The sequence below is a fragment of the Theropithecus gelada genome, chromosome 3 (genome assembly GCF_003255815.1).
Source record: "Theropithecus gelada isolate Dixy chromosome 3, Tgel_1.0, whole genome shotgun sequence".
Classification (NCBI taxonomy): Eukaryota; Metazoa; Chordata; class Mammalia; order Primates; family Cercopithecidae; genus Theropithecus; species Theropithecus gelada.
This window is the reverse complement of record NC_037670.1, coordinates 19,021,256-19,046,305: the sequence shown is the minus strand read 5'-3', so window position 1 is coordinate 19,046,305 and position 25,050 is coordinate 19,021,256. Positions and strand designations below refer to the sequence as shown.

At 45.7% G+C, this 25,050-nt stretch overlaps 1 protein-coding gene and 1 pseudogene across 2 annotated transcripts in view; one reads left to right on the top strand and one right to left on the bottom strand.

The window, feature by feature from the left end:
- The window catches only part of TRAPPC10 (trafficking protein particle complex 10), a 99,374-nt gene that overhangs the window by 14,471 nt on the left and 59,853 nt on the right, over positions 1-25,050 (top strand). For both annotated transcript variants that reach the window (XM_025379827.1, XM_025379828.1), the window contains exons 2-3: positions 6,530-6,611; positions 12,907-13,042. In XM_025379827.1, coding sequence (XP_025235612.1) covers positions 6,530-6,611; positions 12,907-13,042 — 218 coding nt within the window. The remainder of the gene's footprint in view (positions 1-6,529; positions 6,612-12,906; positions 13,043-25,050) is intronic.
- LOC112620863 lies at positions 21,377-22,070 on the bottom strand (annotated as a pseudogene).

Below are 25,050 nucleotides of genomic sequence, written 5' to 3'. Positions count from 1 at the left end.
CTCAACCTTGCTTTCTACTTAGAGAATCTGGATAACATCTGGATCCTTTTTTCTGCTTTATCCTTGACCTTCACTCCCTGCCCCCACCCCGGACTGCGAAGGCCTTTCACAGACAGATACTTTGGGAGGAGCACTGGGGAGGCTTCCATACCCGTGATTATGAATTTGATGTTAGTTTTCGCCATGAAAGCACTCCCAATCTGAAGCATTAATTTTCATTACTGCCTTGACATTATACACGAATTATAGCAAATCTACTTTATGCATTATTGAACAGGCTGAGATGACTTCCCAGTTTGTAACCTTGGATATTTTTATCGTCCATTTGAAAGCCCGTTTTACCGAAAGCCATTGAGGAGAAATTAGTGTATGGTCTATGGACAAGCACATGCATTCTTAGGCTTGAAGATAGTGCCCTCTCTGATCCGTTGTGTTCAAAAATGGACTGCCTAATAGTGGATTGCAGCTTTCTTTTGTTAATAGGCTTAAAGAATCATTATTTCTGCAGAATTTTCTGTAAAGCAAATCTTAGATAAATTATACATTTCCTTTGACTTTTTTGTTCAAAAATAGAAACGTAGAAACTTGCTTGGAAGGGCCTTAAAATGAGTTCATCTCTTGTCATAGTCCAGCCACTCCACTGCTTTTAGTCGCAACTGGGAGATGACCCAGCCCCTGGTTGAGGCCCCTAGCTGTGGGACGCTTTCGGTCATTCTTCACCCACCTCCACCCTCAGGTTCTTCTCTCTTAGGCCATAGCACTTCTTGGGTTGAGTTAAATCCATTTCTCTGTCTTTCCCACTCATTAGTGCTCTGAGACCTACGAAGCCCTACAGAATAAAGCCAGCCTTTTAAAATAAGACAGCCCCTTAGATGGCTGAGGACAGTGTCTTGTTAACAGGTTGGAACACTCTAAATGTCTCCAACAATTTAAGATAAAGTGAGATGTAGTTTATTAGAAAACCTACTGTTCCTTTTACCAAGATTATACTAAAGAATTTGAAGAAAAGTTGTCCTGTATCAGAGTATCAGCAAATATTCAGACTCTTTATGTCAATTTTTTTTTCCAACATAAATCTCCAAATAAAGGTATTAGCTTTGAAAATATATCCTGTCAGGTATTTAGGAAAGCCACAAATTGATTGAACATTGTTTTTCTTTGCCACTCTCTCTTGGTTGCAACTTCGGGATCCTTTTGTATTTTTGTATAGGTAAGACCATCACGGCTTTGCGCGTTCAAGAATTGGTTCAGTAAAAAACAGATGACAGAAATGTTCACTCTGTCTGCAGAAGGCCTTTTGGAACCCGTATTTTCAGCCAACCATTGTTAAAACAACTGCTGCAGAATAAGTAGTAAACTGGTTAGAATTAAGAAGTTAGGAAGGAGCACAGGGCAGTATTGAGTCCCAAGCTAAGCTCCCTGGGTTCGAATCCCAGCCTTGGTGTTCATTTGCTTGATGCTGAGCCAGTTAGGGCAGTTCTTGATGCCTTGGTTTCCACATGAAGGTTCAGAGAGTGAGTACACGTGAGGTGGCTGGGGCATACCATGCCCACCGTGCTGTCTGGAGGGACAGTGAACAGGCGGCCCTTCTCTTGACTCTGTTACCTAGCAATTTTTCTGGGACCCTAATGTGATGGTATTAGGAAGTGGGGCCTTTGGGAGGTGGTTAGGTCATGTGAGTGGAGTCCCCACAAAAGCGATTAGTGCCTTTGTGAAAAAAAAGGGCCCCAGAGATCCCCCACGTGAAGGCACAGCAAGGTACTCAATGTGCTGAAGCCTTGAGCTCAGACTTACAGCCTCCAGAAATGATGAATAAATTTCTGCTGTTTATAAGCCATCCTAGTTTATTGTATGTTGTTATGGCAGCCTGAAGAGACTAAGACATTGAATTTATTGAAACGCTACCTGTTACACTAAATCACTGAAGTCGTCTTTTTTTTTTTTTTTTTTTGAGACAAAGTCTCGTTCTGTTGCCCAGGCTGGAGTGCAGTGGTGCGATCTCGGCTCACTGCAAGCTCTGCCTCCCAGGTTCATGCCATTCTCCTGCCTCAGCCTCCTGAGTAGCTGGGACCACGGGCGCCCGCCACCACGCCTGGCTAATTTTTTTGTACTTTTAGTAGAGACGGAGTTTCACCGTGTTAACCAGGATGGTCTCGATCTCCTGACCTCGTGATCCGCCCTCATTGGCCTCCCAAAGTGCTGGGATTACAGGTGTGAGCCACCACGCCTGGCCTGAAGTCATCTTTTTGAATTCTTTCCCCCACTGTGTTTAATTCTTATTTGCTGTGAACATAAAAGGTTTTAAATTACACAAGTAATGCGTGAATACATGCTTGTAAAAATCTCAGGGAATACGGTAATAATTCAGGAAATAGCCAAGCCTATGTTAGTAATCTGATTGCATGTAACAGAAAATCCAATTGCAACTGCATAAATAATCAGAAAACTGACTGGTCCATGTAATCGGACCCCAGAGCCCTGCTCCCCCTTTCCTGGGGATTCTCTGAGCCTGGGGGCCCATGCAGCGGGCACAGGCAGCACCCTAAAAAGAGTGCCCATGTCCCCCTGGGTGGCTGCTGCTTGCCATTCCCTCTACATGTCTCTTCCCATTTGGGGGCTCCAGTGCCTGCTGTTCATCCAGGGTGATGCTGTGCTCCCATGGGCTCTGGGGATCCGTGGCGCCCCAGCTCCCTGACCTGCTGCACCCTCTTCTCTCCCTGTCTCCCCAGTTGGCATGAGAGCCGATGGTGGATGTGGAGGCACACAGGGAGAGGGGTGTATGTAATGAAATTGTGTTTTGAATTGCTCTTATAAATTATTTTGGTAGGTCTCCTCTGTCACCAAAAAAAGGAGACCTTAGTTATTGGAGTAAACGGCCTGAGTTGACTCTTAATAAATAGCCTCTTGAGTCAGAACAGTAAACTTGGTGACTTTGTGAACAGAGTTTTCTGAACATGGCCACATCAATCTCAAGCCCCGTTTTGGCTCTTAGGAACTACCTTATTAACAGCTGAGTTCTTTTTTTTTTTTTTTTTTTGAGACGGAGTCTCGCTGTGTCGCCCAGGCTGGAGTGCGGTGGCGCAATTCGGCTCACTGCAAGCTCCGCCTCCCGGGTTCACGCCATTCTCCCGCCTCAGCCTCCGAGTAGCTGGGACTACAGGCGCCCGCCACCTCGCCCGGCTAGTTTTTTGTATTTTTTAGTAGAGACGGGGTTTCACCATGTTAGCCAGGATGGTCTCGATCTCCTGACCTTGTGATCCACCCGCCTCGGCCTCCCAAAGTGCTGGGATTACAGGCTTGAGCCACCGCGCCCGGCCAACAGCTGAGTTCTTACTGGGTTTTGCTCATGCCTCTGTTGCCCGTGGGATTAAAATGAAAAATCAGCCTGGAAGGTGCTCTGCCTTGCAGTTCAGCCCTCAGAGCTCTAGTGACTTTTCTGCTTAATGGTTGGATTAGTTCAGGAAACTACAAAGTCTGTGTTGTTAATTTAATTACCTACCGTGTGAGCCACAGTTGAATTCTTTTGGGCTCTTACACTTAAGCTGTTCACCATCTTTGTTTGTTTGTTTGTTTTTTGAGACAGAGTCTTGCTGTGTCTACAGGCTGGAGTGCAGTGGTGCGATTTTGGCTCACTGCAACCTCCGCCTCCCGGGTTCAAGCGATTCCCCGGCCTCTGCCTCTCGAGTAGCTGGTACTACAGGCCCGCACAACCTTGCCCAGCTAATTTTTGTATTTTTGGTAGAGACAGGGTTTCACCGTGTTGTCCAGGATGATCTCGATCTCTTGACCTCGTGATCCACCCACCTCGGCCTCCCAATGTGCTGGGATTACAGGCATGAGCCACCACGCCCAGCCTCTCTTCACCATCTTTCATGTGCTGGTTCTCTATACCTCATTTTCAAAGGCATCTCTAATTTCATAAGACTTGATGTGAAGATTTAAGAGTGTGTTAAAATAATGGTTGTATATGCTGATGAAATTGTGATTTTTCTTCACATTCTTAATGCAGAGCTTCAGTGGGTTAGAATTTGGCCTTCATATCTGCATCAGGGGTACTGTCTTAGTGTGCTCGGGCTGCTGCTGCAGAGTCACACAGTCTGGGTGGCTTAGCAGAAATGCATTGCGTCACAGCTCAGGAGACCAGGCCCAGGCATCCACAGCGTGGGCCTCTGTGTCCTTATGGGGCCTTCCTGCATTCCTCCTGTCTGTGACCAAATCTTCTCTTATAAAGACACCAGTCAGTTGGATTAGGGCCCATCCTGAAGACCTCATTTTAACTGAACTACCTTACCAACTTTGAAGACCTTATCCTCACATGGTTATATTCTAAGGTACTGGATTTTAGGACTTCAACAGGTAGATTTTTGTGGGACACAGTTCAGCCCATAACAGGTACTGAGGTCAGATGGTCACAGGTCAGATCCCTACTTACGTCAGGTGACACTTTTGCCACTGTTGGATGTGCTGATTGAATGGTCATCTTCCAGGTGAACACAGGTTAGAGAGTTAGTCCGTGACGGAATGCGAGAGACATTGCTACTTGGCAGTCTCCATTTAGACGAGTCTTACTGTACCACAGGTTCCCCGGGAGAAGAGCTTGGAGCAGGTGTTGGAGGCAGTTCCTCTTTTACTCTGTGTGGATGTTGTTTGTATAATTATGTGAAGTTACTGTATTGCAAGGACAGAGTGTGAGAGAGGGAGAGAGTGATTGTGTGTGTGTGTGTAGTTTTATATAGAAAACCAAGTGGAAGAGAAGAAAGCTTCCATTTAGTTGGCTTACTTTCCACTTAGCAAAGAGTAATGATTTTTATATACTAATCTTGGAACTGTTTAACAAGACAACAGAAATTGGTAAAGTTAAGAAACCTGAGGCTAAAGATTTTCTTCTTTTATTGTTTTCTTTTATTTATTTATTTATTTTTGAGATGGAGTTTCACTCTCGCTGCCCAGGCTGGAGTGCAGTGGTGCAGTCTTGGCTCACCGCAACCTCTGCCTCCTGGTTCAAGTGATTCTCCTGCCTCAGCCTCCCAAGTAGCTGGGATTACAGGCATGCAGCACACCTGGCTAATTTTGTATTTTTTTAGTCGAGACAAGGTTTCTCCATGTTGGTCACGCTGGTCTCAAACTCCTGACCTCAGTTGATCTGCCTGCCCCGGCCTCCCAAAATGCTGGGATTACAGGTGTGAGCCGTCGCGCCTGGCCTCTTTTATTGATTTCCGAGATGACTACCAAATAAATGAACAAGATGAAAAGTGATAACTTCAAACAAACATTGTTTTTGTGTTATCAAAATGTAGTAGTAGTCCCTTTTTAACCGCTGTGTGCCATGCCTTGTTTGAGGTGACTGACGCGTGGTCTCATTTAATCCTCAGCAGAGCTCCTCTGGCTGAGCTCTTCCCATTTTCCCATTGCCCATGTCCCCGCGGCACAGGAAGGTTAAATCGTCTCCCCAGGTGTAGTCAGCTGGTCAGTGATGAAACTGAGATGGGGACCAGGCAGTGAGGTTCCCAGCACCCTGCCCACTCACCGTGCCATCTGCTCAGAAATGTCATTACCCTTCCTTAGTGACTTGACATTATTATATGAGTTTCAGGATGTTTTTTATTTTTAGGCTTTTGATAGCAAAATAAGCAGATGTGTTAATGGCACACATCAATTCCCAATGATTTCTTAAAGATCAATATAAAAGCAATTTGGAAAATGGTTTGCTGAAGTAAAGAGGATCCTCTGAGTATAAGAATTTTAGTCATCTGTATTAAAAGGTTCTTTTTTCGCTTAAGTGTAATTCAGTTGTCTCATCATTTTATGAGAACAAAATGGATTTTTCATTTACATTAAAGCGAAGATAAAAGAGCTGAATTAACACTGAGCGTGCAGTGTAAAGTCGGCCGCAGCCAGATTCCTGACTCGCGTCTGCCACTGTCAGCTCTGTGCTCTGAACACGTTGACCCTCAAAGCTGACTTTCCTCGTCCATGAATGTGGGTCATGTTTGAGCCTTTCCTCCGAGGAGTTATGGGGAGGACAGAATGAGAGGGTGCCTGGCAAGTGCCTTGTGTAATACTCGCACATGGGGAGCCACCTATACATTTTAGCTTCTCCTGGCATTTGGTTGAACAGTGAGTTGATTTTGGTGAAGTTTTGGTTTCTTTTTCTCCATGGATTTTGGCTGTCTGGGAGAAAGTGGGGGCTGTAGAACACAGCAAAACTGGGTGAGGTGGAGCCGGCTCCCTCTCTCCTTAGCTTTGTGTCCTTGGGGCAAGTTTGTCACCTTCTCTGATCCCCATTTTCCTCGTGGGGAAAATCACACCCGCCCCATGGAGGTGTCATGAGGGTTCAGCTCCGTCACATCCGTCCCGTGCTGGGCTTCCCTGAGACTCGTTATGTAGAGGCCCAGGTCAGAAGAGTCTTGCGATATTGTTTTATTAAACATAAAATTACCTAAAAACACCAATTCATTAAGCTCTAGAGCCCATTTTGCATGTATTCACCTAAAAATATGGTAACTGAATTTTTTTCTTCCCTTCATAGGTGCTGGAGATCAGAATTTATTTACCTCTGTTTATCCAACGCTCTCTCAGCAGCTTCCAAGAGAACCGATGGAATGGAGAAGGTATGTTGTGTATTTTTTGACTGTATGCCTCTCTTCATTTTTTAAAATGAAGTACATGTTTTTAAATAAGTGTATGTTGTTTAAACATTTATGTGAACAAGTGAAGTAGCACAAGTTAAAAGCCTCAGTTCTAAAGAAACAGTGACCTCATATAATCTATGGGTCTTATTCTTTATGGAAAGCAATGGTTTTCTTTTTTTCTTTTCTTTTTTGTTTTTTTTTTTTTGAGACAGAGTCTTGTTCTGTCGCCTAGGCTGGAGTGCAGTAGCACGATCTTGGCTCACTGCAACCTCCGCCTCCCGGGCTCAAGCAATTCTCCTGCCTCAGCCTCCCGAGTAGCTGGGATTACAGGTGTGTGCTACCGTACCTGGCTAGTTTTTGTATTGTTAGTAGAGACAGGTTTTGCCATGTTGGCCGGAGTGGTGTCGAACTCCAGACCTCAACTGACCCGCCCTCAGCCTGCCAAGGTGCTGGGATTATAGGCATGAGCCACTGTGCCCAAACTACAATGGTTTTCTTAACGAGACATTGGCAAGTAGAAACAAGACAATTAATTTGAGTTAAAGACTCACTTTTATAGGAATGATCTGTGATTCTTCGTGGTTAACCAGAACGTCTTAAAGGCACAGGCATTTTGCAGAGGCGACATGTCCTCACTCAGACTCTACTTTAAAGCAGAAGAGGCCGGGCGCGGTGGCTCACGCCTGTAATCCCAGCACTTTGGGAGGCTGAGGCGGGTGGATCACAAGGTCAGAAGATCGAGACCATCTTGGCTAACACGGTGAAACCCCGTCTCTACTAAAAATACAAAAAATTAGCCGGGCGTGGTGGCAGGTGCCTGTAGTCCCAGCTACTCAGGAGGCTGAGGCAGGAGAATGGCGGGAACCCAGGAGGTGGAGCTTGCAGTGAGCTGAGATTGTGCCACTGCTCTCCAGCCTGGGTGACAGAGCGAAACTCTGTCTCAAAAAAAAAAAAAAAAAGCCGGGCGCGGTGGCTCAAGCCTGTAATCCCAGCACTTTGGGAGGCCGAGATGGGCGGATCACGAGGTCAGGAGATCGAGACCATCCTGGCTAACACGGTGAAACCCCGTCTCTACTAAAAATACAAAAAACTAGCCGGGCGAGGTGGCGGGCGCCTGCAGTCCCAGCTACTCGGGAGGCTGAGGCAGGAGAATGGCGTGAACCCGGGAGGCGGAGCTTGCAGTGAGCTGAGATCCGGCCACTGCACTCCAGCCTGGGCGGCAGAGCAAGACTCCGTCTCCAAAAAAAAAAAAAAAAAAAAGAAGAATTGGGCTGTATCAGCCATCTTACAAGACCCTCCCTCCACCCTGGCTCCTGTACGTTTTCCTTAAGGACAAGAAGGTAAACAGAAAGATGGTGTTTAAAACTTAGGAGCGAGGTTAGATCAGCCATCACAGGCTCTGTTGCATGTTTATAGTTAGTAGTCTGGTGACATACTCATAGGAAATCATGGGCTGGGAATCCTCTTTTTGGAAAACTTATTTCTGGTAAGACCAGATGTTATTTGTAAAAAATGGTTGGATTTTATCTTGTAACATAGGTAATCTAATTTTAACCAGGGTATACAGAATTTCCTGTTATTTGTGTTTATGTAATTCTGATTCTCACAGCATTATTCCTTTCTGACCACCAGTTTGTGCCTTAGTAACATGAGGGATTAAGGTGGCTTTCTAGAGATGACTTACCAGGTGAATACAGTCTAATTTCTGTGCTGATTATAGTGTCTCACAAGATACGCATTTAGTTGCTAATATTTAATAGAAAGAGTGTACAGAGTGTAAAAGAAAAACTGCTTAACATGTGAGGAGGTCCAGTGCTGTGAAAGAGAGAAAACAGTTTAGCAAATGGAGTAATCTGTAAGTAATCTGTAAGGGCATTCTGATAGATAAAGGGAAAAAAAAGTGTGTCCATGAAACAAGATAATTTTGAGAGAAAAGTTAAATAGAGAAATTATGTAGGCCCAGTGGTGGCTCACGCCTGTCATCCAAACACTTTAGGAGGATCAGGTGGGAGGATCGCTTGAGCCCAGGAGTTCAAGACCAGCCTGAGCAACATAGTGAAACCCTGTCTCTATAAAGAAGAAACAAGTTTAGCTGGACGTGGTGGTGCATGCCTGTAGTCCTAGCCACTTGGGAGGCTGAGGTGAGAGGATCACTTGAGCCCAGGAGCTGGAGACTACGGTGAGCTAAGATTGCACCACTGCACTCCAGCCTGCGTGACAGAGCAAGACTCTGGCTCAAAAATAAACAAATAAAAAGGAACTGTGTAGATTTAATATTTGTATTCATCGCTTCCGCTTTCTGAAGCTCCACTAAATGGACTATGTAAATACTAAACAAATAAATGGACTAAAAAAAATTGACCAAACAAAAGCTAAACAAATAACCCTACATAAAGAACTAAAAAGGCGGACGTGCATAAAGACAGAGAAAGGAGGAGGCAGCGGAGGCAGGGGGATGTGGCTATGTTTTTGGGAGAAAGAGAAACAGGTGGAGGAATTGGGAGAGAAAGCTGAGGAAGTTTGTGTCTTGTGGCTCCGTGAGAGGAGGGGAATTTCTGACAAGGGACAAAGTGCCAGATCTTGAAAGGCCTGGGTGAAAGCAGGGCTGGGGATGGGAGTTGGCAGAGGTGTGGACAGGGGCAGTTAGACTCAGGGTCCCCACTCCTGTCTGTAGTGAAGTGATCGCTGTCATTACCCACCCCTCCACCCCTTAGGAACCAGGAAAGTCTTTCTGTGAACAGAAGAGCTCCAGACCGTTGGATCTGAGGCACTGCAGAAGGCAAGGGAGAAGGGCCGTTGTAAAACCAGCTGGCCTAGGTTCTGAACAGGGCACAGCTCTGCTCTGGGAACCCTGCAGCCAGATCCATGCTTCCTGGGCAAGAGAATGGAGAACTTATCTCAGGAAAATTGTACGGCCCAGGGAAAAGACTACATTTTTCAGAAACGACCTTGAAATTTAGGAAAGAAATGTGTTACCTTAGGGAAGATACGTCCACCTGAAACCTCAGGATGTGGCTTTATTGGAATAAGGGTCTTCGCAGATATAGTTAAGATAAGGACCTCAATGTGAGATCATTTTCAATTAGGGTAGACCCTAAATCCAATGACAAGTGTCCTTATAAGAGGCAGAAGAGAAGACACAGGGGGAGAAGACCTTGTGAAGATGGAGGTAGAGATTAGAGTGATGAGGCCATGAGCCAAAGAATGCTGAGGATGCCAGCAGCCTCCAGAAGCTGGGAGAAAGGCAAGCAACCTCCCACTGCAGCCAGAAGGAACTAAGCCCACCTACACCTTGATTTCAACTTTCGGGCCTCATGAAATATGCAAGAGTAAGCTAAGCCTCCAGGTTTGTGGTAGTTTGTGACAGCAGCCCTGAAACTCATGCAGGAGGGCAGGTTGAGAAGGATGGGGTAGGTACTTGCTATAGTTTGAATGTGTCCCCCAAAGATTCTTGCCATGGAAACTTAATTTCTGCCCTCGTGAGTGGATTAATGTTGCTGTCACGGGAGTGGCTCCTTATCATGTGGGTGGCTTTGTTATCAAAGTGAGCTCTCTTTGGCTCTCTGGCTCTGGCCCTGTCACCATGTGATGCCCTCTGCCATGTTTTGACATAGCAAGAAGGCCCTCACCAGATGTTGGCACCTTGATCTTGGACTTCGCAGCCTCCAGAACTGTGAGCGCAATAACCTTCTGTTGCTTATAATTTACCCAGCCTGTGATATTCTGTTATAGCAGCGGGAAACAGACCAAGACATGGATGTGTGTGTATTGGTGGGCGGTTAGGGGGAAGAGAGGGAGAGAGAGAAAAGCTTTTCAGTACTCTTCGTATTGAAGTACTTATCTCAGCCCAGCACAGTGGCTCATACCTGTAATCTCAGCACTTTGGGAGGCCAAGGTGGTTAGATCACCTGAGGTTAGGAGTTTGAGACCAGCCTGGCCAACATGGTGAAACCCTGTCTCTTCTAAAAATACAAAATTAGCCGGGCATGGTGGCACACATCTGTAATCCCAACTACCCGGAGGCTGAGGCAGGAGACTTGCTTGATCATGGGATGAGGAGATTGCAGTGAGCCGAGATCGCGCCATTGCACTCCAGCCTGGGTGACAAGAGCGAAACTCTGGCTCAAAAAATAAAATAAAACAAAATAAAATAATTACTTTGATAAAAAGTAGAAATTTGAAATTAATTGATTGGATCTAGGAAATGAAAACAATTGAAACAGAGTTTCCCAGATGCACTGAACAGCTGTGTAGCTGAAAATCAAATCAGTGTGCTGCAAGAACCGAGCTTAGAGACTCCGGATACCATTGCTAAAAGCAGGAGCAGGAGAGCACGGAGAAAAAGCTGGCTCCAGAGGATAAATCCAGGAGCTCCAGGATCTACCTGAGGGGCTTTTCAGAAGGAAAGTGGAGGGAACAGAGGACAGCTGACATTTGAAGAAGGGCTGTCAAGATTCTCCCAGAAGGGAGTCGGGATACTGCAGGAGCCTAGTGAATGTCAAGCAGAATGAAGAAAACAAAGCAAACAGAAAATCATGCCAGGGCATAAGAGAGAAACGGAAGAAGAACCAAGTATGCAGTTTCTAACAGAACCACTTACAATGCAACATAAAATGCATTTACGACGGTGGGCGCCTGTAGTCCCAGCTACTCGGGAATTTGAGGCAGGAGAATGGCGGGAACCCGGGACACGGAGCTTGCAGTGAGCCGAGATCGCGCCACTGCACTCCAGCCTGGGCGACTGAGCGAGACTCCGTCTCAAAAAAAAAAAAAAAAATACATTTACGAGCAGCCTCCCCACAGTCCTGAGGGAAAGTACCCCAGACCCTAGAATTCTTTATCATTCACAGTGTCGTCAAGAGGGAAGACCGTGTCACAGCTTCCCACCCTGAGGGCCTTGCGGGAGCCACAGGTGCTGAGCGGTTTTTCCTCTAGGCCTCCAGGTGGCCGTGTGGGGCCCAGGATGGCCAGGAGTTCTGCCCCACCACTTCTGTGTGCAGAAAACCATTCGTGTCTACCCCAGAGTCCCATTCAGATAACATGTTTATTGCTTGTCATGCTATGGAGATAGGTGCACTGAAGTGAATAAAAATATTTTCAGACATCTATAAGATCAGAAGCCTTGCCACCCTCTGAGTGATTAAAGAATGCATCCCAATATGAAGGCAAGTGAACCCAGGGATCCAGGGTGATAGCAGCGTCTGCCAGCAACATGACATGTTTTGCTGAAGTTAAGGTGTCACTTTTAAAAAAAATTAAAAATCTAAAATTTCAGATGTGTGTGAAGGAAAACAGAGAGAAGGGGGGATAGACTTTAACTTTAGTCTTTGTAGTAAAACCTTAAGTTACATACTAAGAATTAAAATGTAACCAAAGGTAGAATAGAAATAGATGATAAGACTTTCAAAGCAGAGAGAAAAGATGGAAAAAGAAAACTTGATTAATCTCCCAAAGGACAGGGAAAAATAGAGCCTGCAAATAGAAAATGCACATACTTGAGCATCAGCATAGTCAAGTTAATGATGGTTGGTTTTAAGTTATTAAACACAGCATCCTTAGATTGGATGAAAAACAAAATTCAGCTGTAACATTCAGAAGAGATGCAGCTGCTAGAAGCGAGAAGTACAGGCATGGCACAGAGATCCATGCGGTGTGGTTCACTGTTAGAAGCATTGTTGGGCCGTCACTGAGAGCCTTGGATGAGATGCAGGGAGCGTGTGGGATTTCTTGATGGGTTCCTTCTTCTTGGGTTGAGAATAAAATAGAGGTTTGTACTGCTATTTTATTTGTGCTCTGCAAACAAGAATCTCTTATCTTTTCACCAAATAACTTTGTTTCTTGGATAAAATACAAGTTGTTCCAAAAATACGAATGCAACCCTAAAGCTTTCGTAAGTTAAAACTGCACTTTGGACATTTGGGACACACTTTTCTTCTTTTATGGTGACATAATTATAGATTCCGTTACACTGAAACCGGCTGTTGAGTCTGTAGTGGCCCTGGTTAAATGCAATACTTGGAAGAATGTATTACTGTGCCTGTATCCTTGAGGAAAATGAAAGATTTTGTGGAAATGGAACTTTGACCTGTACATGTGAACTGTGTTTAAAATAATTCATAGAATGTTTTTGAGCAGAATAGTACAGTTATGATTTGCGGTTAATATATGTGCTCTGAACTCATGGCTATGATTACATTGTTTGTTGTTCTGTTTCCCCTCTTCTGATGAATGCTGTTTAGTTGTTTTCTCAGTGACTTCAAACAATTGTTTACAGGTCCTATGGCCGGGCTCCGAAGATGATTCACCTAGAGTCTAACTTTGTTCAATTCAAAGAGGAGCTGCTGCCCAAAGAAGGAAACAAAGCTCTGCTCACGTTTCCCTTCCTCCATATTTACTGGACAGAGTGCTGTGTGAGTACCAGTGAGGGGAAGAGGACGTGCGGTGGGATAGGGTTGAAAATGTATGAGTCTAGGCTTTGTTGAGGCAGCTGTAATTTTTCAAATTTACCTTTTAACATACTCTGTTGTCCCTTCATTCCTTGGCCAAGTGTGGGGCTTGCTGTTGCGTGTTTGCGCCCTCGTCTGGCGTGCTGTGCTCACCGTGGCCCCAAGCGCGGTTGTGTGCCCGTGTCTCCAGTCTTGTGAGCTGTCTCACTGTGCCCCATGGCTGCCAGCCGTAGTCTGAGCTGTGTTTGATCATGACTTTCAGCTTTGTTTTCATGATCCCCGTGTTCCCATCATGGCTCCGTTGTCCTTGGTCATCTATTGTTTCTTCTGCTTGTTTGTGACCCCACTGAGGCCAGGACCATGATCTTCCTCCCTGTTGCCATGCCTGGGCAGGAGGCGCCCTGTGACTCTCCGTGGAACGAGTGGGCCTCAGCGCTGTGGCCGCCACAGCTTTCACTTGTGTTGTCTAGTTGTGTATTCATGAATCCAGAAAGAACCTTCTCATTCTTGATACACTTCTTCTGTTGTGAACTAATAGAAAATTCTGTGAGGCATTTCTTCCTGTGTATTTTGACTCAAGTAAAGCAAGATTCAGCAGCATAGAAAGTGCATAGATGATTACACACTGTGACATCGTAGCCTAAATCTGAGGCACAGAGGTTAATGAGACAGGAACTGTAAGTCTGCACCTGGTTTTCCTCAGACTTCACCTCATGCACCCTTTCTCTGCTGACTTTGCTCTGCCTCCTTTCCCAGGGGCTCCACATGGACGGGGCTTGGTTCCCCAGCAGTGAGTGAGGACACACGTGAGGTGTTTTCCACCAGGGAAGCCTGCCTGGGGTTTTCACCAGGCTGCTCCACAGGCCCCCTCTGCCTGGCGTGCCCGAGAAGGACGCTGTCCCTGGCCTGCTGTGCCAGCTCTTCTCTCCATAGCCCCTGGTTGTAATGTTGGATTTGATCACTCCTTCCAGGAGTTGTCCGGTGTCTCCCTGAGTGGGGCTGTTGTCCCTTTGCCATCAGTGATCTACCTCTGGGGAGCCGCTGTGAGACCACCTGAGTGTCCCGCCCTCACCCAGTGGCAGTTCTTTCCTGAGCCAGTCTTGACTAAGGGTGCTGACCTTTCTACCCACCTCTGTCAGCCCATCCCCTAGGCTGGGGAGAGTCCGCAGGGCCTTCCGTTCAGGCAGTGGTTAAGAGTCAGTCACCTTTACTGATGCTCAGGTTGTCCCAGATTTAGCCATCAAGAGTCACTTCAGACTGGCATCTGTGTTCTTTTGAGCACTTTCTAATCATTTGTGGCATACCAAGATGTTTTAGGTTCTGGGAGCTTGTCGCCCTTGTGCTGGAACCAGCCGCGTCTCCACAGAGCCCTGGTTCCTCTGGCAGCAGGTGTGCTTGCTGCTGTGGGGGCGTTGCTGCTTCTCCACCCTTTCAGCAGACAGAGCTGATAGGGATGTGCCTTAGAAATCATGAACTGGGCCAGGCGCGGTGGCTCACGCTTGTAATCCCCACACTTTGGGAGGCCAAGGCAGGTGGATCACAAGGTCAGGAGTTTGAGAACAGCCTGGCCAAGAAGGTGAAACCTCATCTCTACTAAAAATACAAAAATTAGCCGGGTGTGGTGGCACGTGCCTGTAGTCCCAGCTACTCAGGAGGCTGAAGCAGGAGAATTGCTTGAATCCGGGAGGTAGAGGTTGCGGTGAGCCGAGATCGCGCCACTTCACTCTAGCCTGGGAGAGTAGTAAGACTCTGTCTCAAAAGAAAAAAAAGAAGAAATCATGAACTGATACTGATGCGTCCAATTTTATAACCTGGAGGGCTCTTTCTTGCCTCTCATTTGTTTCTGCTCTCACCAACATCAACACATTTCTGTATTTGCTCAGTGCTACAACGTGCATAAGATAGTTTCAGAATTGCTACACCCACGCCACAACTAGGAACAAGCCTACTGAGAACAGCTCCAAATTTGCTTGCAACTAAACTTTTCCTTTTGGACAGTATGTATCATAGTGTTTATGAACATCTCCCTCAGCTTCATCCTTTTCAGGGTTTTCGTAGTTACTCTTGCATGTTTAATTTAGGCATTTTTGTTGTGATCAAAGTAAGTTTATAAATTCCCATATGCAGAACTAACATCTTGATCATGTTGAGACATACTCAAGAGCAAGGGCTGCCTTTCCGTTTGTGCAAGTCTACTTCTGTGTTACACTTTATTAGAGATGTTTAAAAATTCTCTCTCTTCTTCTAAGACAGGGTCTTGTTCTGTCACTCAGGTCACTGTAGCCTCAACCTCCTGGGCTCAAGTGATTCTCCTACCTCAGCCTCTTGAGTAGTTAAGATTACAGGCATGTGCCACCATGCCCAGCTAATTTTTTTGTATTTTTTGTAGAGATAGGGTTTTGCCATGTTGGACAGGCTGGTCTTGAATTCCTAGGTTCAAGGGATCCACCTGCCTCCACCTCCCAAAGCTCTGGGATTGCAGATGTGAGCCATGGTGCCTTACAGGGTCTTGCTGTGTCACCCAGGCTGGAGTGCAGTGGTGTGATCTTGGTTCACTGCAACCTCCGCCCCTCTAGGCGGACGCCATCCTCCCACCTCAGCCTCCCAAGTAGCTGGGACCACGCCTGGCTTTTTTTATTTTTTTATTTTTTGGTATTTTTAGTAGAGGTGGGATCTTACCATGTTGCCCAGGCTGATCTCAAACTCCTGGCCCCAAGTGATCCTCCAGCCTCAGTCCCCTGAAGTGATGGGACTACAGATGTGAGCCACTGCGCCCGGCCACAGTAGTTCAATACTGAACTGTATTTGCATTCCTGGTATAAATCTCACTTAGTCATAGTATTATTTTCTTAATGTGGTATTGGAGTCTATTGCTTCAATTTTATTTAGGAGTTTTTGCATCTATAATTCACAAGTGGTTGGTCGGTAACTTTTGTTTTATGCTCTTTTTATGAGGTTTAGGTATTGATGTTCTACGTAATTCATTAAAAGAATTTGGAAGTTTTTACTTACTTTCTGTTTCTGGAGTAATTTATGTAGCACTGGAGCTGCTTGGTCTGTAAGGTTTGATGGAATTTTGGGAAACTAGCTGGGCCAGGTACTTTTTTGTATCTTTGATGAAAATTGGTCTGTTTCAGCCATTTGCTAATTTTGATAAACTATATTTTCTTGGAAATTATGTATTTCTTTTTTTTTTTTTTTTTTTTTTTTTTTTTTGAGACGGAGTCTCGCTCTGTCACCCAGGCTGGAGTGCAGTGGCCGGATCTCAGCTCACTGCAAGCTCCGCCTCCCGGGTTCCCGCCATTCTCCTGCCTCAGCCTCCCGAGTAGCTGGGACTACAGGCGCCCACAACCGCGCCCGGCTAATTTTTTGTATTTTTAGTAGAGACGAGGTTTCACCGTGGTCTTGATCTCCTGACCTTGTGATCCGCCCGCCTCGGCCTCCCAAAGTGCTGGGATTACAGGCGTGAGCCACCGCGCCCGGCGGAAATTATGTATTTCAATTAGGTTGTAAAATTTATTTTCATTGAGGTGTATGAAGTGGTCTTTCTTTACTTTTTTTTTTTCCCCCGAGATGGAGTTTCGCTCCGCTTGCTCAGGCTGGAGTGCAGTGGTGTGATCCTGGCTCACGGCAACCTCCGCCCTTTGGGTTCAAGCGGTTCTGCTGCCTTCGCCTCCCGAGCAGCTGGGACTACAGGCGCGCCACCGCGCCCCGCTAATTTTGTAGTTTAGAGACAGGGCTTCTCCGTGTTGGTCAGGCTGGTCTCAAACTCCTGACCTCAGGTGATCTGCCTGCCTCAGCCTCTCAAAGTTCTGGGATTATAGGTGTGAGCCATCACGCCCAGCTTTTTAGACTTTAAAAACGTGCTGTCAGCAGTTATTTTCCCATCATTATTTATTTATTATTATTTTTATGAGACGGACTCTCGCTCTGTCACCCAGGCTGGAGTGCAGTGGCGTATTCTTGACTCACTGCAACCTCTGCCTCCCAGGTCCAAGTGATTCTTCCACCTCAGCCTCCCAGTAGCTGAGGTTACAGGTGCCTGCCACCACGCCCGGCTTATTTTTGTATTTTTAGTAGGGATGTGGTTTCAGTGTGTTGGCCAGGCTGGTCTCAAACTCCTGACCTCAGGCGATCTCCCAAAGTGCTGGGATTACAGGCGTGAACCACGGCGCCCGGCCCCCATCATTATTTCTTATTTTGTATGTTTGTGCTTTCTCTCTTTCTTCCTTGATTAAATTAGCTAGTTCTATTTTTTTTCCCCCTCCAGAGAACCAGGATTTTAACGTATTCATCTGATTTACCGTTAGTCTGTTTTCTACTCAGTTTCTACTTTCATTTTTATTATTTCCTTCTTTTTGTTTTCTCATGGTTTACATTGTTCATTTTCTAGTTTTTGGGAGTTTGAAATGCACTTATTTTCATTCTTAAATTTTTATTGATATAGGTCTTTAAAGTTAGGAATTTTTCTCTGGTTACTACTTTAAATATATCCTATTGTTTTATCATTATTTTTCAGAAATTCTCTATTTTTGATTTGAATTTCCCCTTTCATTAAATAGTTGTTTAACAGAAAGCTTTTTAGTTTACAGAAAAAAAAGAGATAAAAAATTTTTTGTTTAGAAATTTCTAGCTTTATTGCATTGTGGTCAGAAAGTGTTTATATTTTTGCTTTATAAAACTTATTTTAAAAATTTTATGAATTTGACTATTGTGTGACCTAATGAATGATCAGTTTTTTTGGACATTTCATGTGTGTTTGAGAATGTATTTTCTGTTTCCAGATTGTAATGTTAAATGTCCGTAAGACCTATCTTACTGCTTGTGTTGTTTAGGTCATTTATATTTTAAATTTTGTCCATTTGACCTATCTTTAACTGACAGTGGTTTGGTAAAGTCTTCTGTTAGTGGTGTGTTTCTGTTTCTCTTGCATCTCCTGTAGTTTCTGTTTTGTGTAGGTGGTTGATGTATTATTTGGTGCTTAGGTGTTTAAAACTTACAATTTTTATGGAGTGACATATGTCATTTACAGAATGGCTTCTGGGTAGTGTATCTTGCTTAGGGAGGCCTTGTGTGTCTGAAGAGAACTGATTTTCTGTATTTTCTTTTAATAATTTTATAATTTATGTCTTATACTGGGACCTGTATAACTTCAAATTACTTGTATATAGTTAGGAGCTGTGGGGGTTGAGGGTCTAATTTTTCTGTCTGAATGCATAGCAGATTGGTCTAACACCATTTCCTAATAGTGTGTCTTTTCTCCGCTTACTGGGAATGTCACCTTTATTTTACACCCACATCCTGTATGCACAGTATTCTAGACACTTCGGTTCTATTGATGATTGTCTATCCTGTGCTAGAATCAGACTTTTAATTATTATGCTTTTTGTTTTTTTGTTTTTTTTTTTGAGATGGAGTCTTGCCCTGTTCCCAGGCTGGAGTGCAGTGGCTCGATCTTGGCTCACTGCAGCCTTTACCTCCGGGGTTCAAGCGATTCTTCTGCCCCAGTCTCCCGAGTAGCTGGGACTATAGGCGCCCGCCACCACCCCCAGCTAATTTTTATATTATTAGTGGAGACGGCATTTCACCATATTGGCCAGGCTGGTCTCAAACTCCTGACCTCGTGATCCACCCGCCTCGGCATCCCAAAGTGCTGGGATTGTAGGCCCAAGCCACCACTCCAGGCCTATTATACTTTTATAATATGTATCAATATCTTTCTTTTAAAATAAACCTTGTGGCTGTCTACATTTTACCTTCCACATGTTGAGTGTCCAGATGTATTTTCTGAAGATGGTTGCAGCAGCATACCCATCCCACATGCTCCTCTCTGTGTGACAGTGACTTTCCTCTGTTGAAAGGCTGGGCCTGTGTTTCCTCCAGTTGAATCTGGGTGGGCCTCTGACTGTGGCAGAAGCAACACTGTGATACTCGAGAGGAAGTCATAAAAGAGAACGTGCCTTCTGCTGGATTCTCTCGGGATGCTTATTCTTAGATCCCAGCCGCCATGCTGTGAGGAAACCAAGCAGCCCCCGTGGGAAGGCCACTCGCAGGTGCTCTGCCTGCCCCAGGTGTTCAGCCTGCCCCAGCTGAGTCCCGCTGTGTGTTTTAGCTCCAGCCTCAACACGCCGCTGACACCAGGTGGAGCAGAGACCTTGGTCCCCAGCAAATCCTCTCGAGGTTGTAGGTCCATGAGCAAAAGAAAGCTTTATATCACTACAGCTTGGGGTGGCCTGTTACATAGCAGTAGATAACTGGAATATCAGTCGAAAAAGAGAAGGGTGGTGGCATTTTGATTGGGATTGCCTTGAATAAGTTATTCATTTGAGAATAATTTTAATCATGAGTCTTCTTGAATCAGGGAATGTGGTATGTATGTTTCTCCATTCTTTATGACTTTTTTCTGCCCTTATTTTTCATAAAAGTTTTACATTTTTATTGTTAGCTTTAGCTTTTGTGGCCATTTTGAATGAGACTTTTTTCCTTAAAATCACATTCTAATAGAGAGCCTTTATTCTAAATCTTGATTATCATCTATTTAAAAAAAGGAGTAAGTTGATAATAGTTAGGATTTTAGATTTAAAAGTAAAACTCTTTGTTATGTTGAGTAGGTGCTTTAGGATTTATAGAGTACATCTGTAACTTACCATAATTCTTCCTTCAAGTAATTTTTTTTTTTTTTTTTTTTTGAGACGGAGTCTCGCTCTGTCACCCAGGCTGGAGTGCAGTGGCCGGATCTCAGCTCACTGCAAGCTCCGCCTCCCAGGTTCACGCCATTCTCCTGCCTCAGCCTCCCGAGTAGCTGGGACTACAGGCGCCCGCCACCTCGCCCGGCTAGTTTTTTGTATTTTTTTAGTAGAGACGGGGTTTCACCGTGTCAGCCAGGATGGTCTCGATCTCCTGCCCTCGTGATCCGCCCGTCTCGGCCTCCCAAAGTGCTGGGATTACAGGCTTGAGCCACCGCACCCGGCCTCAAGTAATATTAATTATATTACTTGATGTATAAGAGCTTTGTATCATTGACTTCTGTTTTCTCCCTCCCAGCCTTTGTTATTGTTGTCATACATTTTCTATATGTGTTAAAACCCCATAGTACATTGTTACTGTTTTTGCCTTAAACAGTCAGTTATGCCTTGGAGAGATTAAAATAGAAAAATGTCTTTTTTTTTTTTTTGAGACGGAGTTTCGCTGTGTTGCCCAGGCTGGAGTGCAGTGGTGCCATCTCAGCTCACTGCAACCTCTGCCTCTTGGGTTCAATTGATTCTCCTGCCTCAGCCTCCCAAGTGGCTGGGATTACAGGCATCCGCCACCACACCCGTCTAATTTTTTGTATTTTTAGTAGAGATGGGCTTTCTGCCACGTTGGCCAGGCCGTTCTCGAACTCCTGACCGCAGGCGAGCCGCCCGCCTGGGACTCCCTAAAATGCTGCGATTACAGGTGTGAGCCACTGTGCATATTTACCCACCCAGTTTCCATTTCCATTGCTGTCTCTTCCTTTTCTTTAAAATCTTTTTTTTTTTCTTTTGAGACTGAATCTCATTCTGTTGCCCAGGCTGCAGTGCAATGGCGTGATCTCGGCTCACTGCAAGCTCCGCCTCCTGGGTTCAAGCAATTCTTCTGCCTCAGCCTCCTGAGTAGCTGGGATTATAGGTGCCCACCCCCATGCCCAGCTAATTTTTTTTGTATTTTCAGTAGAGATGGGGTTTAGCCGTGTTGGCCAGGCTGGTCTCAAACTCCTGACCTCGTGATTCACCCAACTCGGCCTCCCAAAGTGCTGAGATTACAGGCGTGAGCCACCACGCCTGGCCAAGATTTTTTTCTTTATATTGGTTTTTAACAGTTTGATTATGGTATGCTTTGGTGTAGATTTCTTTGTATTTCTTGTGCTTGGGGTTTGAGGGTTTATTTATTTATTTTTTCTTTTTTGTGGAGGTGGATATGACCTTTATTGAGCTTATCTGCCAGAGTGGAAATAATGTCTGTACAAAACTAGATGTTTGTTACTATAACTTCTGCATCCCAATTAAAATCCAAGCAGTTTTTTAAAAACAGTCAACTCAGTCAAAACCCACTGCTTCAGAGTCAATAGCTTGTTTGAAGCCACAGTAACACTTAAATATGGTTAAGACTTGAATGCAGAAATTTGGTTAGTTGGAAAGCTGATTAAACTTCTAACTTTCTCAGATAGAATTGCAGAAAGGTAAAATTGTGTTTTTCACAGAGATAGAGTCCACTGGAATCACCAACACTGGACAGCTGGTATTTAGAGTCCTGAGAAACAAGGAATCCAGGCATCCTTTAGACAGTCTGCTGTTGTCCTTTCTTCCCAGTCAGAGATTTGTGGGTGTGTGAGTGACCACCACCAGCAATTGTAGCCTTGACAAGAGAATCCAATTCCTCATCTCCATGAATAGCAATTTGCAAGTGACGAGGGGTAATACACTTTACCTTTAAGTCTGTTTTTTTTTTTTTTTTTGAGATTGAGTTTCCCTCTTGTTGCCCAGGCTGTAGTGCAGTGCTGCGATCTTGGCTCACTGCAACCTCCGCCTCCCAGGTTCAAGCGATTCTCCTTCTTCAGCCTCCTGAGTAGCTAGGATTATAGGCATGTGCCACCACATCTGGTTAACTTTGTATTTTTAGTAGACACAGGGTTTCTCCATATTGGTCAGGCTGGTCTTGAACTCCCAACCTCGGGTGATCCTCCCGCCTTAGCCTCCCAAAGCGCTGGGATTACAGGCATGAGCCACCGTGCCCAGCCACCTTTAAGTCTTTTGATGCATTTCCTGCCAGTTCAGGCCCCTCTGTGGCGAGGTACTCCAGCATGACGGCGTCGTACACAGCGGCAGTCGTGCCCACACGTCCATGACTGGCCATCCTAGATTTCAGGTGTCGACGAATACGGCCCACTGGGAACTGCAAGACGGCTCTGCGAGCGGGAAACCGCCTTTGTCTTGGCCTTTCCAGAGTCCTTCCCCGCCTTGCTGCCAGCCATTTCGAATTCTGCTGAAGCTCAAGCAAGCAAGGCAGAGAAAGGACTGATCAGACCCACGGCAAGATCCCACCACCTACTCCTTCGTCGCACCGTGATTCAGACTGCCTGGGGTTTATAGTTTTGATCTAATTTAGAACATTTTTCTTTTCTTTTTTTCTTTTTTTTTTGAGATAGGGTGTTACCCTGTCACCCAGGCTGGAGTGCAGTGACTCCATCTTGTCTCACCACAACCTCTGCCTCCTGGCTTCAAGCGATTCTTGTGCCTCATCCTCCCATGTAGCTCAAAGTATAGGTGTGTGCCACCATACCTGGCTAATTTTTGTATTTTTAGTAAAACTGGGGTTTCGCTGTGTTGGCCAGGCTGTTCTCGAACTCCTGGCCTCAAGTGATCCCAAAGTGCTGGGATTACAGGCGTGAGCCACTGCATGTGGCCTAACTGGGATTACAGGCATCAGCCACCGCACGTGGCCTGATGTAGAACATTTTTCGTCATTGTTCCCTCAGATTGTTTTTCTGTTGCTCCCTCTTCTGGGGATTCTATGTATGTATGTATGTATGTACGTATGTATATATATGTGTATAAATGCTACATGAAGTTCCATAACTCACTGATAATCCGTTGATATTTTTTAGTAGCCCTTTTTCTTGGTGTTTCATTTGGGTAATTGCTGCTGCTCTGTCTTCATGTTAACCTTTTCTTCTGCAGTGTCTAATCGGCTCTCATTCCACTTAGTATATTTTTCATTTTAGATGTTGAGGTTTTCATCTCTAAAAGTTCCATATGGGTCTTTTTCTTAATTAAGTATCTTCCATGTGTCTGCTTCACTTCAGTCCACTACCTTCTTCAACATATGAAATAACTAAGTGACAGTAGTTACTGTAACTCTTTTAATTGCTTTCTGTGTCATTACTGGGGCTATTTCTATTGATTGATTTTTTCTTTCGAATATAGCTTTATGATATGATAGGTCTGGAGCAGTGATCAGTCCGGGACAAATTATTCCTTACAGCCGAGGCAAGATGGTCTTGAGTTCCTCTGGTTTTCCAGACTGGCCTATGGGGACAGCCCTGTTCCCTGCCCTGTGTGACTGCCAAGCATGGGTGCCTCTGATCGTGTCTGCGGGTTCTGTTCCGGCAATGGGTGGTTCCTGCATGCACTTACTCGTTAGTTCCCTGTGGAATACTCGAGGGCCCTGTGCCGGTCTACAGGACTCATTGTGTCCCTCTCCTCTCCCAACACAGTCCTAGGAAGTCTAGCTGTCTTGATCTCCCTGGCCTTGGCTCTGTGTCCTCAGCTCAGGGAGTCTGCCAGCTTCCCCTCTGTAACCCCCTGCCCTCCCCCACTCTGGTCGGCACCCGGGGGGCTTGCTGGGCTTGTTTCCCATCTCCAGGGGTTGAGGGGAGAAATCATTGTCCTTTGTTCCTTGGGGTCCATGGTCTTGAAAACCATTGATTCATGTTTCTTGGTTTTTGGTGTTTTTTTGTTTGTTTGTTTGTTTTTTGAGACAGAATCTTGCTCTATCACCCAGGCTGGAGTGCAGTAGTGAGATCTCAGCTCACTGCAGCCTCCACCTCCTGGGTTCAAGCAATTTTCCTGCCTCAGCCTCCCAAGTAGCTGGGATTACAGGTGCACACTACCATGCCCAGCTAATTTTTGCATTTTTAGTAGAGACGGGGTTTCACCATGTTGGCCAAGCTGGTCTCGAACTCCTGATCTCAAGTGATCTGCCTGCCTCAGCCTCCCAAAGTGCTGGGATTACAGGCGTGAGCCACCATGCCCACCTTGCTTTTTTTTTTTTTTTTCCGGTTGGTTCAGGCAGTGGTGTAAATCCAGTCCCTGTCACTTCATCTTGGCTAGAAGCAGTTCACTCATTGATTTCTAGTTTTTGATGGAGTGTAATCTATTACTATCATATTAATAATTAATATCATTGATGTGCAGATTGTTCTGAATTTGGCTTCTGTACTGATGTACTGAGAATGTACTGATTCTTGGAGTACTCTTTGGGCTCATCCCCTCCTTTTGCTTCATCTCAGGGCTCAGCCCTGGCTCCTTCCAGTGGGAAATTGTATTTAGAAGTCAGGACCTGGAGCTAGGGGAGAGCTTTGCTGGTGAGCTCTCGGCATGGCTAGAGAACATGTGTGGACGCCCACACGTGTACGTGCACACGTTTACATTTGTATTTCGTGGGTAGCTGCTTGTGTATGTACATACATACGTGTACACACGTGAGCCCATTCGAGTCCAGCACTGCAAGGGTGATACTGGTTTCCTCCCATCTGTGTTTGTAACTCCCTTTTTCACATGGAGGAGCTGGGTGCTGGTTCTCCTCTGTGTTTCTGATGGGAGTAATCCCTCTGTGAATGACCATCCTTCTGTCACTGCTGCTCCACTCCCAGCAGGTGGATGCCCGTTCCCGCACTTGCCTGGCACAGACTTCCTCCTCACCTCACTTGATCTGCAATACCCTTGTGAGGGCATCCCTGTCTGGGGGATGCCCTTTGTGCCCCGCTTGGCCCCTTGTACCCTTATACCCTTATTCCCCTGTGCCAGCCCCAGAATCCTTCATCATCTCACTTGGGGCTCACATCTTGTTCTGTACTTCCCTCTTCTGCCACCTGGACGCCCTCCTCACTGCTGAGCTCTGGTACCTGGGGCGGCCTGCTGTGCTTGCCCCCCGTGGCCCTGATGCCCTGCCCCTGGCTGCTGCCTCTGTCGTGGAGCTGGAGCCTTCCCCTCTGGCTTGGCTCTTGGGTCCTGCATGTGTCCCCCCCACTGCTCATGGGTTTTCCTGTAGTGACTTTGTTTTCTTTTTTTTTTTTTTTTTTGAGATAGAGTCTCGCCCTGTTGCCCAGGCTGGAGTGCGGTGGCATGATCTGGGCTCACTGCAACCTCCACCTCCCATTTTCAAACAGTTCTCTTGCCTCCGCCTCCCGGGTAGCTGGGACTGTAGGTGCCCGCCACCACGCATGGCTGTTT